General features: G+C 43.8%; 1 protein-coding gene across 5 annotated transcripts in view; it reads left to right on the forward strand.

Moving 5' to 3' along the window:
* The first annotated feature begins 471 nt into the window (after window positions 1–471).
* TRIM33 (tripartite motif containing 33) overlaps window positions 472–16,412 on the forward strand; it is a 50,190-nt gene continuing 34,249 nt past the window's right edge. For 2 of the 5 annotated variants that reach the window (XM_036452841.2, XM_036452842.2), the window contains exons 1-4: window positions 472–1,085; window positions 13,458–13,576; window positions 13,992–14,136; window positions 14,297–14,429. In XM_036452841.2, the coding sequence (XP_036308734.1) occupies window positions 557–1,085; window positions 13,458–13,576; window positions 13,992–14,136; window positions 14,297–14,429 (926 nt within the window). In that variant the 5' untranslated portion in view covers window positions 472–556. The remainder of the gene's footprint in view (window positions 1,086–13,457; window positions 13,577–13,991; window positions 14,137–14,296; window positions 14,430–16,412) is intronic. The other 3 variants (XM_036452839.2, XM_036452840.2, XM_036452838.2) reach the window with 2 other exon arrangements.

Below are 16,412 nucleotides of genomic sequence, written 5' to 3' on the forward strand. Positions count from 1 at the left end.
CGCGGCCCTGAGACCCAGGGGGCCGCACCCCGCAGCCCCGAGGCCCGGGCGTCTGGCCGCGTCGCTGAGGCCCAGGGAGACGCCACCGGCGGGGACCGCGCCGCCCGCCCGCCCGGAACCAGCCGGCCTCCCGCCCTCCAGCCTTTTCCCTCTCCCCGCCCCGCCCCCGCGCCGCGCCCAGCGCCCAGCCAGAGGCGCCGCTGGAGGCGGTGCGCGCCCGGGCCTCCGGCTCCGGCCCCGAGCGGCACCCGGCGGCGCACACGCCCGGCGCCGGCCGCCGGGTCTGGAGGAGCTGCGAGGCCTGCCCCGCGCCCGCGCCCGCCCCGAGGCCCCGCCCCCCGGGACGTCCTGCGTGCGTGCGTGCGTGCGCGCGCCCCGCCCTCCGCAGCCGCGCGACGCGAGGGCGGGGGCGCCGCGTGCGTGCGGGCGCGCTCCCGGCCGTTCGTTCGCCTGCTCGCGCTCGGCGGCCGCTCTCGCTGCGGCTGCGGCTGGGCTGGGGGCGGCGGCGCGGGCGGCGGGCGGCGCGGGGCGGTCCGGCGGGTTCAAAGAGGAAAACATGGCGGAAAACAAAGGCGGCGGCGACGGCGAGAGCGGCGGCGGGGGCAGCGGCAGCGCGCCGGGGACGGCCGGGGCCGGCGGGCCCGCGGCGCAGGAGGCGGAGCCGCCTCTCGCCGCGGTGCTGGTGGAGGAGGAGGAGGAGGAAGGCGGCCGGGCCGGCGCGGAGGGCGCCGCGGCGGGGCCGGACGACGGGGGGGCGGCCGCGGCCTCCGGCTCGACCCCGGCCGCCTCAGCCCCGGCAGCCTCCGCGGGGCCCGGGGCTCCCGGGGGCGCGGCGCCGGCGCCGGCCCCGGCCCCGGCCGCGGCCGCGGCGCCCGCCCCGGGCCCCTCGGCGGGGCCGCCCCCGGGGCCGCCGGCCTCGCTGCTGGACACCTGCGCCGTGTGTCAGCAGAGCCTGCAGAGCCGGCGCGAGGCGGAGCCCAAGCTGCTGCCCTGCCTGCACTCCTTCTGCCTGCGCTGCCTGCCCGAGCCCGAGCGCCAGCTCAGCGTGCCCCTCCCGGGCGGCAGCAACGGCGACGTCCAGCAGGGTGAGCGGCGCGGGCCGGGCTGCGGGGCAGGTCCCGGGGGGAGGCCCGGCCTGCGGGCAGGTCCCGGGGGAGCCGGGCCCCGGGGGGCGGGGGAGGGGAGGGGAGGGGGTGCCGGGCGCGGGGGAGGGGACCCCGCTCCTCGGGGAGGGGTGCGGGTGCGGGTGCGGGTGCGGCTGGGAGAGCAGGTTGGGGCCGGGGACCCGGACCGGGAGAGGACGGGCGGGGGGAAGGCCGGGGCCGGGGAGGGAGGCTGAGAGGCGCTGTCTCGCTGGGAGAGGGGGAAGGACCAGGGGCTGGAGAGGAGAGAGAGGGCCTCGGAGAGTTTGGGGCGAAGAGAAGGCGCCTGGCGGGAAGCAATCTTAAGATGACATTGGGAAGGAGAAACTCTGACAGGGAGCATAGCCCCGAGGGGCCTGGTGGCTGGGGGAACACTGAGGTTTAGGGGTGAGGGGGAGATGGGCTCTGACGGGAACTGGGAATCGCAGTCCAGCTCCTTGTGCATTGATGAGCCCCCAGTGCTGCAGCCGCTGTGGTTGAATAAGATGCTCGGTGCGGAGCCCATTCACACGGGAAACAGGAAACCTGCCGCGGGTGAGGCACAAGCTAGGCGAGGCTGTCAGGGAGACTTCGCTGCGGGGAGAGCCCCAGCACCTTCTGGAAAGGTGAGCAGCTCAGGGCGCCGTACACATCCCTCCGCTGCACGGATGTGTAAGGGGATTGGTGGACATTTGGGTTCCTGGACTGATTAGGTGAGGGGTCTCTAATGCCTTACCTCAGGGTGGGGAACCTTTTTCCGGCTGAGGGCCATTTGGATGTTTGTAACGTCATTGGAGGGCCATACAAAATTATTAGCTTGCTATATTTGACCAAACGTTTAATTAACGCACCCCTAAATGCCTCGGCAGGCCCAGACCAAGTGATTTCAGGGTGTTCCCCACCCCGTCTTCTGTGAAACGCTTGGATTTTAGACTTCAGAATAGTTTGGAAATTTTCTTCTTCCTGGTAAAGTCTTTAATACTCCAGCGGGGGAGTGGGTTAACACGTTATCAGACACAATATTGATGTAATGTCCTGGCTGGTTTGGCTCAGTGGATAGAGCGTCGGCTTGCAGACTGAGGGGTCCCAGGTTGGATTCTGGCCAGGGGCACAGGCCTGGGTTGCCGGCTTGATCCCCAGGAGGCAGCCAGTCAATGGTTCTCATCATTGATGCTTCTCTCTCTCCCACTTTAAAATTTAATATATTTTATTGATTTTCTTTAGAGAGGAAGAGAGGGATAGAGAGCTAGAAACATCGATGAGAGAGAAACATCGATCAGCTGTCTCCTGCACACCTCCCACTGGGGATATGCCTGCAACCAAGGTACATGCCCTTGACCGGAATCAAACCTGGGACCTTTCAGTCCGCAGGCTGATGCTCTATCCACTGAGCCAAACCGGTTTTGGCAATAAAATAAATATTTTTAAAAAATGTATTTAATGGGATAGACAATAAGTAGCCTTCCAAATTCAGGGTGGGTTTTGTTGCAAAATTTTTTTTTTAAATATATTGATTTTTTTACAGAGAGGAAGGGAGAGGGATAGTTAGAAACATCTGATGAGAGAGAAACATCAATCAGCTGCCTCCTGCACATCCACCACTGGGGATATGCCTGCAACCAAGGTACATGCCCTTGACCGGAATCAACCTGGGACCTTGCAGTACGCAGGTTGACGCTCTATCCACAGACCCAAACCGGTTAGGGCGCATATTTATGAAAAATATTAAAAATTTTACAAAGTTTTTGAGGTTTGGAACTGCAGGTAAGGGATTGTGGGTTTGGCATTCATCCTGTAGGGTGTCCCTGTAGACTAAAGGGGGGTCCTGAAGGCCTTTTATGTCAGGAGGATAAAAGGATCACACTTGTGACCAGGAAGATCATTTGGTACATTGAAAGGGAAGGGAAGGCAAGGACGGAGGGCAGACCAGTTAGAATAGGGGTGTCAAACTCAATCAGAGAAGGGGCCAAAATCTAAAATCCAGCCTAAATCGCGGGCCGAATGGTTTACTGAACAGTCATAAACTGTCATTGTGATGGAAACGCAGCGGAGTGCAGTGATGACAGCGCGGTGCAGGCCACATTGCAAGGCCTGGCGGGACGGATTTGGCCCGCGGGCCTTGTGTTTGACACGTGAGTTAGAATATTGAAGTTCTCTAGGTGACAAATTTGGAATGGGTAGTAGAGGACTGATATCAGGTATTAAAGAAATAAATATTTTGCTATGGGGCAAAGGTATGGACTTGGGGAGATATGTTTGAGTTTGGATGTTTACTTTGTCACTTCCTACTTGTGACATGGACAGATTAATTTTTCTCAGCCTAAGCTTTCTCATTTGTGAAATAAGGACAGAATTACCTACCTCATAGGGCTATTGATAGAATGATGTGTATACAGTAACTAGTACTAACTGGTAGTTATTAATGAAATGGCAGCTAGTTTTTTATTAGTAACTAGTTGTGAGTAGCCATGGCAATGGAGATGGGAACAGTGCTGACAGCAAATGAAAGAATTCAGGCCCTGCCTGTGTTGCTCAGTTGGTTTAGTGTTGTCACATGCACCACGAGGTCGCTGGTTCGATTCCTGGGGGCACATGCCCAGGTTTTGGGTCAATCGCTGGCAGCCAATGTACGTTTCTCACAATGTTTCCTCTCAAATCTATCGAAACATTAAAAAGAAAATAATTCAGGCTCAGGGCAGGGTGTGTGTGTGGTGAGGGCAGGATATTATTTTAGTTTGGGATGTTCTGGGTTTGAAGTACTGAGGCATTCAGGTAAGAATGTTAAGAATAAGGTTAGGATGTTGGCTCAGGGACCTGAGGATCTGGGTTTGATTCCGGCCAAGGGCATCCACCTGGGCTGCAGGCCTGATCCAAGCCCTGGTAGAGGCGCGTGCGGGAGGCAGCCTGTGACTGTGTCTCTTTCACATCAGTGCTCCCTCCCTCCCTCCCTCCCATTTTTTTTAATATTGTCATTGATTTTAAGAGGAAGGGAGGGATAAAACCATCAGTGTTGAGAGAGAATCATTGATTGGCTGCCTCTGCACGCCCCACACTGGGAATTGAGCCTGAAACCTGGGCAAGTGCCCTGGCGGGAAGCGAACTGCCCGCAGGGCCCTTTCACTCTTTCCTAAAAACCAGTGGGGGATGGGGTATCTTCAGGTGCGGATTAACAGAACGAGAGAGAAGGGTTTGATTGGTGGAGAAGATACTCAGTGGTAATAGATGCTTAGAGGTGAGCATTGGTGTATAAGCTCCTGGCCTCCTGAGTAGTAAGAAGGGGGGCTCAGTGTTCTGTGGGAACCTGGATTGTGGGAGATTGGGAAGGAGCACAGGATGAAAACTGACTGCTGTGGCTAAGGGACTGGAGTAATGCCGTTGGCTCTCTAATGTATACGCAGGCAAGAGAACAATAGTCTCTAAATTCCCTCTGTATTTCTACATGCTTTGTTTTTGAACTGGTAGAAATAAGTAGATGGGACTAAACACTGTTAATCTTAAGGAAATGTTGCTTTCTAACCAGTATCTAAAACGAATGAAGTCTGGAGCCACCATGTTTTTTGGTATGGAATTGAGAAATAATTGGTTAGTATTAACTCCTGTATCTTTGCTTTTTAAAAAGCCAGCTTGCTGTTCTGGAAGGAACACTGGGTTTGGTGTCGGGCAACCTAGTTCTGCTACTTGTTTTCTGGTTCCCTCAGGTTCATGATGTTTTTGTCCTTCAGTTTATCTACAATGTAGCTAATAGTCCTTCACATACGTCTCATTGAGTCAAATTAAATAAATATGAACATGTTTTTATGAACTGTGAAATGCTTTGCAGATGCAAGGTATTGTTGAACAACCTGATTCCATCTCTAGCCTGGGAAGCCATAGCTGGTAGATTAATTCACCATTTTAAGTGTTTCTGAAGTGATGACAAGTACATGCCCTCCCTCCTAACTGACCTTTTTCTCTGTTCCTCTATTTAACACAAGGAAGTTATTCACCCTTTAGCCGTTCCCTGAGATCTCTGCCTCCTGTAGCTTTCGGACCAGCATGGTCAGCATCACCTGTGAGCTTGTTAGGAATGCACATTGTGTGCCCACCACAGCCCGGTCAGCAGTCTGTAACAGCTCTTCCAGGTGATTCTGATGCACAAGTTTGAGAACCAGTGTCCTTGTGTGGAGGGCTCCTCACTTCAAATGTTGCTTCCTAAAAAAGGCTTCTTTTGACGACTCCTTTTTTTTCTCCTTAAATTTTTTTATTTTATTGATTGAGAGAGAGAAGGAGAGAAACATTTTGTTGTTCTACTTATTTATACATTCATTGTTTGCTTTTTATATGAGCCCCGACTGGGGATCTGGAAAACCTTGCATTTTTTGACAATGCTCTAACCAATGAGCTACCCGGAAAAGGCCTTTTTTTAGTACTTAATTAAGAGGAAGATATAGAGCTTTTAAATAAAAATTAGAATTTTGGGAAACTTAATCTGCTGCCATGAGCTTGACAGATTCTTCATATTTAAAGGGATTTTTGCCCTTGCTGGTTTGGCTCAGTGGGTAGAGGTTAGCCCTGTACTGAAAGGCCCTGGGTTCGATTCCAGTTGAGGGCATGTACCTCGATTGCAGGCTAGGTCCCCAGCCCTGGCCAGGATGGGTGCGAGAGACAACCAGTTAATGTGTTTGTCTCACATTGGTGTTCCACTCTGTCTCTCCCCTCCCAGTCTCTCTAAAAATATCAGTGGAAAAATAGCTTCAGGTGAGGAATTACAACAAAAATAATAGAGTGAATATTAAAAAGGTATTTTTTATGAAATTGGTAGTGATATTAGTATTCTTTTTTTCTGGGATATGGTGCAATGAAATATCAACATTTGTAAAATCTACATAGTGAACTAATATTTTCCACAAATGACCAATGCATGATGTTACAAAATCACACATAGAAAAAGATTCAGAGTTTAAAATGACCAGTATGTTTTAATGTAAGAGTGTGGTAAAAGTGCATCAGTACGGTTTGAAGTTCACCTTGAGGCAGACATTTAAGAAATAAATGCTCTACACTTCTTATATTTTTTGTATTGTATGAAAGAAGAGTAAGTAGCCATATATTTGAAAAGGCCAGGGTGCTCTTCCTTTTTTAAAATTTATTTCTTTAAAATACATTTATATTGATTTCAGAGCGGGAGAGAGAGGTAGAAACATCAGTGATGAGAGAATCATTGGTCAGCTGCCTCCTGCACAGTGCCACTGGGATGGAGCCCGCAGCTGGCCATGCGCCTGGGTGGGAATCAGACTGTGACCTCCTGGTTCTTAGGTCGACCCTCTCATCCATGAACCACAGAGAGCAGGCCTATCCCTCTTAAAGAATACATAGCTGTAAGAGGCCAGGTATTCTGTATTTAAAAAAAAATAAAAAAATATATATATGTATATATTTTACATATATAAGTATATATATATATTTAAATATATATATAAGTATATATATATTTAAAAATATATTTTATTGAATTTTTACAGAGAGGAAGGGAGAGAGATAGAAAGTTAGAACTATCAATGAGAAAGAAACATCGATCAGCTGCCTCCTGCACAACCCCTACTAGGGATGTGCCCACAATCAAGGTACATGCCCTTGACTGGAATCGAACCCAGGACCTTTCAGTCCGCAGGCTGACGCTGACCCAAACTGGTTTTGGCTATGTAGAATATATATATATATATATGTTTATTGACTTCAGAGAGGAAGGGAGAGAGAGAAACATTAATGAGAAACATCAGTGATGAGAGGCATTCGTTGATTGGCTGCCTCCTGCACACCCCCTATTGGGGATTGAGCCCACCACCTGGGCATGTGCCCTTGACTGGAATGGAACCCTGGGCCCTTCAGTTCGCAGGCTGACACTCTGTCCACTAAAGTGGCCAGGTGTTCTTCATATTCTTCAAATAAAGGAAGTCATCACAACAGATTCAATGCAAAAGCATATGTTGTCATCTTCTTTTAGACCAGACATTAAAGAAATATTTGAAAATATACAAAGCGTTATTGAATATGAAATTCTAGGTTGAAAATATTTTTCCTCAGAACTTTGAGGCTGTATCTTCCATTTTCTGAAGAAATCAGTGTTGCCAGTGCTATTCTGTCTGATTTTGTTCCTTTGTACAATCCCCGTTGAGGGTTGTTTTTATTTACCTCTTCCTGGAACCTTTTAACTATCTCTTTATCATTATTCTGAAATTTGGTGATGTGCCTCTATTGTTTTACCTTTCAATAGTTTTTAATAGTTCACTGTTTTCTATTAGTCTGGTGATCTTTGCTTTAAGTAACAAAACTGTAAACTTAAAAAAATTTTTCATAAGGATACCGTCCTTTCCCCAATCACCACTACACACACACACACACACACACACACTTTTTGGTGCACTTTGGATGTTGGCACTCTTGGTTTTATACTCTCTCTTTTTCTCTTATGTTTTCCTTCTGTTCGCTTTCTTATTCAACTGACATTTTGAGAGATCTTGACTTTATTTTCTTTTTAAATTTAATTTATTTTTTAATATTTATTTTATTTTTTAAAGTTTTATTTTTATTTTTATTTTATTTTTTATTTTTTAAAAAAATATATTTTATTGATTTTGTACAGAGAGGAAGGGAGAGAGATAGCGAGTTAGAAACACCGACGAGAGAGAGTCATCGATCAGCTGCCTCTTGCACACCCCCTACTGGAGATGTGCCCGCAACCAAGGTACATGCCCTTGACCGCAATCGAACCCGGGACCCTTCAGTCCCCAAGCCGACGCTCTATCCATTGAGCCAAACCGGTTTCGGCTTATTTTTTAAAGTTTTACATGTCTCCTTTTTCCCCATTGACCCTTCCTTCCCCACCCCCACCCCCCCAGGACAAGCCCTCACTGCCCCAGTGTCTGTCCATTGGTTATGCTGATACGCATGCTTTCAAGTCCTTTGGTTGATCTCTACCCCCTGCCCCCTGCCATTTGTCTCTGGATATATTTCTGTTCATCAGTTTATGTTCCTTATATCCCGCATATGAGTGAGATCATGTGATATTGAACTTTCTCCAACTGGCTTATTTTGCTTAGCATAATGCTCTCCATTGACTTTACTTCCTAATCTTTTTTCTTTTTATGCTGATCTCTTTGTCCCTTTTGGCTTGAGGCTTTCTCAAGGGGTGGCTAGCCCTTATGCTCGTCCTACTTGAGTGAGACAAGAAAACTGATGGGAGGTTCTATGTTTGTTAATTGTTGGACTTCTCTTTATTTTTTCAGTGGTTTTATTGATCTTTTAGAATGACTGGGAGGGAGAGGGAAAACTCGAGAGAAACATTAATTGGTTGCCACCCACACCCACCAGACCGAGGATTGAAGCCTGGGTATGTGCCTGACCCGGAACCAAACCAGTGACCTTTCGGTGCATGAGATGATTATTAACCAACAAGAGTCACACTTGCCAGAGCTGTTGGACTTCACTTTAGATCAGGGGCTGGGAAACGAGAGCCATGGGCCAGATCTAGCTTGCTGTCTTGATTTATATGGCTCATGTGCTAGGAATGAGTTTTATATTTTTAAATGGTTGAAAAACATCAAAAGAATATTTTGTGATGTGAAAATTACATGAAATTAAAATTTCTGTTCATAAGTAACATTTTGGAACACAGTTATGCCCATTTCTTTATGTATTATCTATGACTGCTTTCATGCTGCAATGGCAGAATGAATAACTGACAAAGACTCATTGCTTTGCACTGCTTTTTGGTGCCCTACAAATTGCAGTGTTGTAGTAATAACTTAATAAGCATATATGTGTGGCTATAGCATGACATTTACAAAAATACTTCAATTATCAATGCATACCTATCATTTAAATCAAGACGAGAAGAGAAAAATGGCACCCTTTTAAGACACAGAGGAGTGGGAGTTCTTTTCTTTTTGAGTTAGTTGGCTAAGTGTTTATTATATAATACACTTCTACTATAGCCCTGCTAAAAGAGTGCAACCTGTAGATAACTCTAGAGTAAGTACTGGTCGTAGTACTCCCAACTCAAGGAAAGTAGTGCACAGAGAAGTTAGAAATTTTAAATTGGAATATCTCATCACAGCAGAATTTCTTAAAGGTGAAAAAATGAAATCAAGGTAAGTTTCTGAGTGGATTATTTGTTAGCCAGGTGAGAAAAAGCTCTTCACTGGTGGTGAGTTCATTAAATCCTCCCAGCTAAGTAAAAATTCTCCCACAAAGAATTTTGTAATTCTTATAAATTTGTATTACAAAAGTCTTCAGATGATTATTATACTAGAGGCCCGGTGCACAAATTTTGTGCACAAGTGGGGTCTCTAGGCCTGGCGGGCCCTCAGGGCCGGCTGGGGCCTCCCTTCCCTAGCTGCTGACTGCCTGCTGTAACTAGAGAGATAGTTTAGCATAGGATTTAAGAGGAAGAGTATATTCAGACATCATGGTTTCAGATCTTGGCTCTTCTCTCAACTCCTGTTTATATTGCCATATGATTTTGAGATTGTTACTTGAGCTCTGAACCTTAATTTCCTCACCTTTGAAATGGTGATAGTAATTGAACTTACTTTAAGAGCTGTTTGAGGACTCACTGAACTAATACATATAAATTTCTCAATAAGTACTGATGGGCCTTACAGTAAAACTTTGTATTGATGCAGGTTTAAATATAATTTGATCATGATTATCTCCTTATTCTCAAATAGGCAGGTTAAAGTTCTTACTGGAGTGAGGGCAGAAGTGCGGGGCAGAGCGAGGTTGGGTTGGGAGACATCAGAGAAGAGATGTGGGTGGCAGAGCCCCAATGGTCTGAGCCAATTTTTATGAATCGAGTGGAAATGGCACCAACCAGTGAGATTCCTGGAATTCCTTAGAGCAACAGCTCCAGCCTGGCATCAAACTACAGTCCAGTTTGTGTTAGTCCTAAATCGCCAGGGTAAGAAAGTTTATATAATTATTTTACTTTCCAATAACTGGACTCTATTTTATGCAGTTGCATTTTGGAGCGTCACTTATTTTGTTAAGGCAGAGTTTTACCTTATTTTTTATATTAATTGTTTATTTATTTAAAATATATTTTATTGATTTTTCACAGAGAGGAAGGGAGAGAGATAGCCAGAAACATCGATCAGCTGCCTCCTGCATGCGCCCCCCCCCCCCCCCCACTGGGAATGCGCCCGCAACCAAGGCACGTGCCCTTGACTGGAATTGAACCTGGGACCTTTAGGTCCGCAGGCTGATGCTCTATCCACTGAGCCAAACCGGTTTTGGCTAATTGATTATTTTTATTTATTCTTTTTTTCTCCCCCCCCCCCCTTATTTTTTTTAAATTAAATTATCTGTGTACATATCTTACCATTCCCCCCTCCCCCATACATGCCCTCCCTCCCCAGAGTTCTGTGTTCATTGGTTGTACTTATATGCATGTATACAAGTCCTTCGGTTGATCTCTTATCTCCCCCAGATCTTAATTGATTATTTTTAATCTTCACCCAAGGACATGCTTAGAGAGAGGAAGTGAGACAGAAAAACATCAGTGTGATTGGTTGCCTTCCATGTGTCCCAACCAGGGACTCAACCAACAACTCAGGTTTGTACCCTGACCTGGAACCAAACTGACAAACTTCTAGTGTATAGTTGTTGCTCAACCACTGAGCAACACCAGCTGGGTCAGGGTACCTTATTTTTACCTTTTATCTCAATTTCCTTTTCATATTGTAGTTAGAATTTTTTTTTCCTAGCTGAAGTTGAATTAGAATAGATGATTATAGTTTGATATTTTAATTTCATGTATTTTTTATTTCCCAAATTAATATATATTTACTTTTAGCTCATGCATATTTATTATCGATGCCTTTGTTAATTATTTTTGAAATTTCGCTTCTATTTTCCCACATTCTGAAATACTAGTGGCCTGGTGCATGAATTTGTGCACATTGAAAGGAAATTAATTAGAAGTATTTAATAACGCTATTTGTCCTTTCTCTGTAATAAAAGTGTCAGGTGGGTCTCTTAGCCTTTTACTCTTTTCAGCAAGAGCTTTATATGTATCGTGCATGTGTGAATCAATGTTTATTTTTAAATTGCCAGTGTGTGTCATATGTATCGGTCGGAGGGATGTACCATTGGTCACTAATCTTTTATATGTATACTAGAGGCCCGGTGCACGAAATTCGTGCATGGGTGCAGGGTGGGGGTGGGGGGAGTTGTCCCCTCAGCCCAGCCTGCACCATCTCCAAACCGGGATCCTTCTCACAATTTGGCTCCTAACTGGTCACCTGCCTGCTGGCCTGGTTGCCCCTAACTGCCCCCCCACCAGCCTGGTTGCCCCTCACTGACTCCCCTCCCCCCCTCCGCCGGCCTGGTTGCCCCCAACTTCTCTGCTGGCCTGGTCTCCCTGAACTGCCCCCCACTCTTCCCATTGGTCTGGTTGCCCCAAACTACCCCCCACCCCCGCCAGCCTGGTCACCCCACACAGCCTGCTGTTCAGTCATTACTGTGATGGAGTCCTGGACAATTTGAATATTCCTCTGTCATTAGTATAGATAGATTAGGTTGAACTGTATAAAACTGCTGTATTTGCAGGTCAGAACTGGTCTATTGGCAGATTTATGTGGTTCACCTTAATACTTAACTAGTTATTACAACAATGAATAGTTCTGTTATATGTCTGAAAAGTTAATTTCCTTTTACACTTGAATAATAGTTTTATCAGGATATAATAGATTGCTAGGTTGGCTGTTGTTTTTGCTGAAAGCTTTGAAGAGATTGCTATCTTTCGCATTGTTCTTTCTGGTGAGGTGGTTCTGTTGTTAGTCTTGATTGTCTTCCAGTATTAGCAGTTAGGAAGAGTGTTTGCTCCATCTTTGGTTTGTTTAGGTGTGGATTTATTTTTAATTATTCTGCTCAGGAATTGGGTTGCAATTTGAGAACTCATTTATTCAGTTTTGAAATTCTTGGTCATTATTTCTTTATAAAGCATCTCTGCCTCCTTCATGAACTTCTAGGAATTTCTGATTGACACATGCTGGACTTCCTCATTCAATTATTTAGCTTTCTTTTTTTTTTTTTTTTTTTTTTTTTTTTTTACAGAGAGGAAGAGAGAGGGATAGAGAGTTAGAAACATCGATGAGAGAGAATCATCAATCAGTTGTCTGTTGCACATCCCTTACTGGGGATGTGCCCGCAACCAAGGTAGTACATGCCCTTGACCAGAATCGAACCCGGGACCTTTCAGCCCACAGGCCGACGCTCTATCCACTGAGCCAAACCGGTTTCGGCTTAGCTTTCTTCTTGTTTGTCTCTCTTGTTTCATCTCTCCTTATCTCTGCATGGTGTAACGAATAAACTTTATATACTAGTCTTGGAACCCTCTCTCGAAAGTAAGGATTGTGTTGTTCATGCTCTATCCTCAAATGTATGGCTGAGATGTAGTAATCCGTTTGTTGGGTTGACTGTGGTGCTATATTTTAGTTGTTAACTTTAACATCTATTGTTACCTCAGCAGGCTTATCTGTTCTTGTAGATGCTAGAGTGACAGCAGGTGAAGGGACAGGTGATCTTTCTTCCCACACTAACATGAATTCATGTAGTTCTGAGCTAAGTCAGACTTTATAAGATGACAGATAGTATATTTCAGTTGCTGCTGTAACAAAATTGCCATAAACTTGTGGCCTTAATACAACACATTTTATTTTCTTACTGGTCTGGAGGCTAAGAGTTTGAATTCAGTTTGCTGAGTGTCTTGCAGAGTCTGTGCCAGCAGCTCTGGCTTTCACACCAGAAAGAGTCTGAGCCTGAGGAGAGTCTGGTTCTTTGTGTTTTTCGGCCGCTATTGAAGTCACCTGTATTTCGTGGCTTGTGGCTCCATCGAAAGCTCCCATTATCAGTTGGTTTTCCTCTTTTTTGTAATCTAATCTTCCTCTGCCGCCTCTTATGAGATCGCTTGTGATGGCATTTAGGGCCAATCCAGTAATCCAGGACAGCATTTCCATCTTGAGAGCCTTAATTCAATCACAGCTGCAAAGCCCCTTTGGTGGATAAGTGACACTGACAGGTTTTCCAAGAGTAGGACCTGGATGTCTTTTGAAAAACATAATGTCATAAAGTTGCAGCTTTAAACTTCTTTTGCATATTTTTTTCTCTCTTCCTAAATAGAATATCATTTTTTTCCAATGGAATAATTCAGTGGATTATTTTACTCAGCTCTTAACGCTCATTTCTTTGGTCTTGTCAGTGACATATTGAATGGGTAGTTTTCATATGGGCAACATGCACAGTTTTCCTTATTTTTTTCTGAAAAATATTTCTAAATGTTGACATTTTGTATTGTAGTTGGTGTGATACGGTGCCCAGTATGCCGCCAAGAATGCAGACAGATAGACCTTGTGGATAATTATTTTGTTAAAGATACATCTGAAGCTCCTAGCAGTTCTGATGAGAAATCAGAACAGGTATGCTTCTCAATTTTTCTTTATATTTCTATCTTGATATCAAAATGTAAATTACTAAAAAAAATGTTTGAGTTGTTACATAAATTAGGCTAATTCTGCTATAGTTACATCTTTCAAATTGAAAATAAGTAATATCTTTATTCTACACCCTCTCACATCTGGCTCAGTGAGACAGAAGATCATTACTGAAAAATTGAAATCTTTTATAGATTTTATGTTCTGAGACTTAGATTTTAATCTACTGACTGATCTGGAAGGAGAGGATCTCATTAAAGATAAATGGATAATAAAAATTTTTTATTCTGCGTACATAAATTAGTATATTTGGAAGCAAGTTGGACAGTTTTCACCTTTTTATTTTGTGGATCTATATTTGGTAAATCTAATGTAGCTTAGTATTTCTTTCCTCTTTTAGGTATGTACTAGCTGTGAAGACAATGCAAGTGCAGTTGGCTTTTGTGTAGAATGTGGAGAGTGGCTCTGTAAGACATGTATTGAAGCACATCAGAGAGTAAAATTCACTAAAGATCACTTGATCAGGAAGAAAGAAGATGTTTCAGGTAAGAGAGAAGCAATTTTAATGATTATTAATCTCCCTCTTTGCCCCTATGGCATTTCTGCATATTCTTTGTAAGCTTTGGATACCAGTATCGATAAGAATTTAGAAAGTTAGACAAAAATTTTGTTTAGTTTAAAAATATATGTTTTATTTTGCTACAGAGTCTGTTGGAGCATCTGGTCAGCGCCCTGTTTTCTGCCCTGTACACAAACAAGAGCAGTTGAAACTTTTCTGTGAAACATGTGATAGACTGACATGTAGAGACTGCCAGCTATTGGAACACAAAGAACATAGGTACAGAAGTCATAATTGCTTATCAAGAAATATTATAAAAAGTTCTTTAAAAATTCTTATTTACTTTTTCTAAAGCAAATATGTATTCCTTAATTTTGTTTGTTAGCATTTTAATTCTCAATTTTATATATTTCTTAAATCATTTTTGATAAGTTAATGGCTTTCACATTCATAACTAATATTTTTATGATTTGTTAAAAATGCATTATATGGATTTGGGTTTGTAAGAATGGAATTGTATTTGTTTGCTCTGACTTGGTTCAGATACACTTTTTTTTCAAGTACTGTGTTATTTAGGCTATCAGCTGTCATTTAAAAAAGGTAATATTCTCCTGGGTATGGATAAATGGTACCCATTTTAACATTAAAGCATAAATAAACGGATTTCATTTTAGATATTACAATTTGCGGAAAAATCAGGAATTTATAAGCATCTAAATCAGTAGTTCTCAACCTTTCTAATGCCATGACCTTTAATACAGTTCCTCATGTTATGGTGACCCCCAACCATAAAATTATTTTTGTTGCTTCTTCAGAACTGTAATTTTGCTACTGTTATGAATCATAATGTAAATATCTGTGTTTTCCGATGGTCTTAGGCTCTACAGCAGCAGTTCTCAACCTGTGGGTCGCCTAAGACCATCGGTAAATTTCCCAGTTGACATGACATCTATTTTTACAATTAAAAAGATGGTCTTGCTTAGCCATACAGAATTTTCTTACAACAGTTCTGCTGAATTGGCAATGGGTTTTATGAATCTCCTGCCATAAAAGAGTAGGTTAAATTGAATCAACCACACTTTAATCTGTTTTTTAACTGTAAGATGTCTCCTCCTTCCCCCTCCCCCTCTCTGTTTTTTTGCAGGCAACTCTTTTATTTTTATTTTTTAAATTTAAATCTTTATTGTTGAAAGTATTGCAATTCCCCCCCTTTCCTCCATTGACCCCTCTAGCCCACCCCATCCCCATAACTCCAGTTTGCACAGTCTGTGTTGCTGATACTTCCAAAATCCTTCCAAGTGTGGATCATAGGGCCCAAACACACCTGGAGATAGACTGCTGCCCCATTCAAGTACGAATGACCTTTGAGATGGTTATAGCGGTTGGCACTAGTAATATTACCAGGTGTGTAATGTTCAGAATTAAATAAACCAACCAGATGTTGGGCTTCTTGTTTAGTTTTTTTTTTTTAAACATATATATATGTTTGTTTTTACAAATATATTTTATTGATTTTTTTATAGACAGGAAGAGAGAGGAATATATATTTACCCATTTATTCCTTCCTGTATATGAGTTACCATCTCTTATTATGCTCCTTTGTACTGAAGTTTATCCTTCAACATTTCTTGTTTTGCAGGTCTGCTGGGAATGAATACGTTCCATTTCTGTTCACTGGAATAGCCTCAGTTTAGGATATGTTTGCACGAGTTATAGAATTCTGGGTTGACATTTTTTTCTTTCAACATTTAAAAAGCTCTCATTACTTTTTATTCTGGCCTCTTTTTGTTTTTAATGACTTATCTGGCTGCTTTTAAGATTTTCTCTTTTTCTTTGGTCTTTACCGTTTGACTGTGATGTTTTTAGGTATGTGTTCCAATCTATAGATTGTGTGTGTGGTTCTCAGAGCTTCTTGTATCTGTAAGTTTATAGCTTTTATCAAATTTGGGAAGTTGACCATTATTCAAAAAATTTCCCTCCACATTCTTACTGTCTTGTGGGACTCCAAGCACACATATGTTAAACTTTGATTTTGTCACACTGGTCTCTGATGCTTTGTTCATTTTCCTTCAATCTATTCTCTCTTCTTCAGACTTTAAAACTTTTTATTTGTGTTCATTTTCACTAACCCTTACTTCAGCCATCACCCATTTGCTGTCACGCCCATCTAGTGAATTATTTCAATTACTGTACTTTTTTGGACTTTCCATTTTTTTTTTAAGTTTTCATTTTTTTCTGCTGAGTTTTCCCACCAGTTTACTG

The sequence above is a fragment of the Pipistrellus kuhlii genome, unplaced genomic scaffold, assembly GCF_014108245.1.
Source record: "Pipistrellus kuhlii isolate mPipKuh1 unplaced genomic scaffold, mPipKuh1.p scaffold_m20_p_24, whole genome shotgun sequence".
NCBI classification, from domain to species: Eukaryota; Metazoa; Chordata; class Mammalia; order Chiroptera; family Vespertilionidae; genus Pipistrellus; species Pipistrellus kuhlii.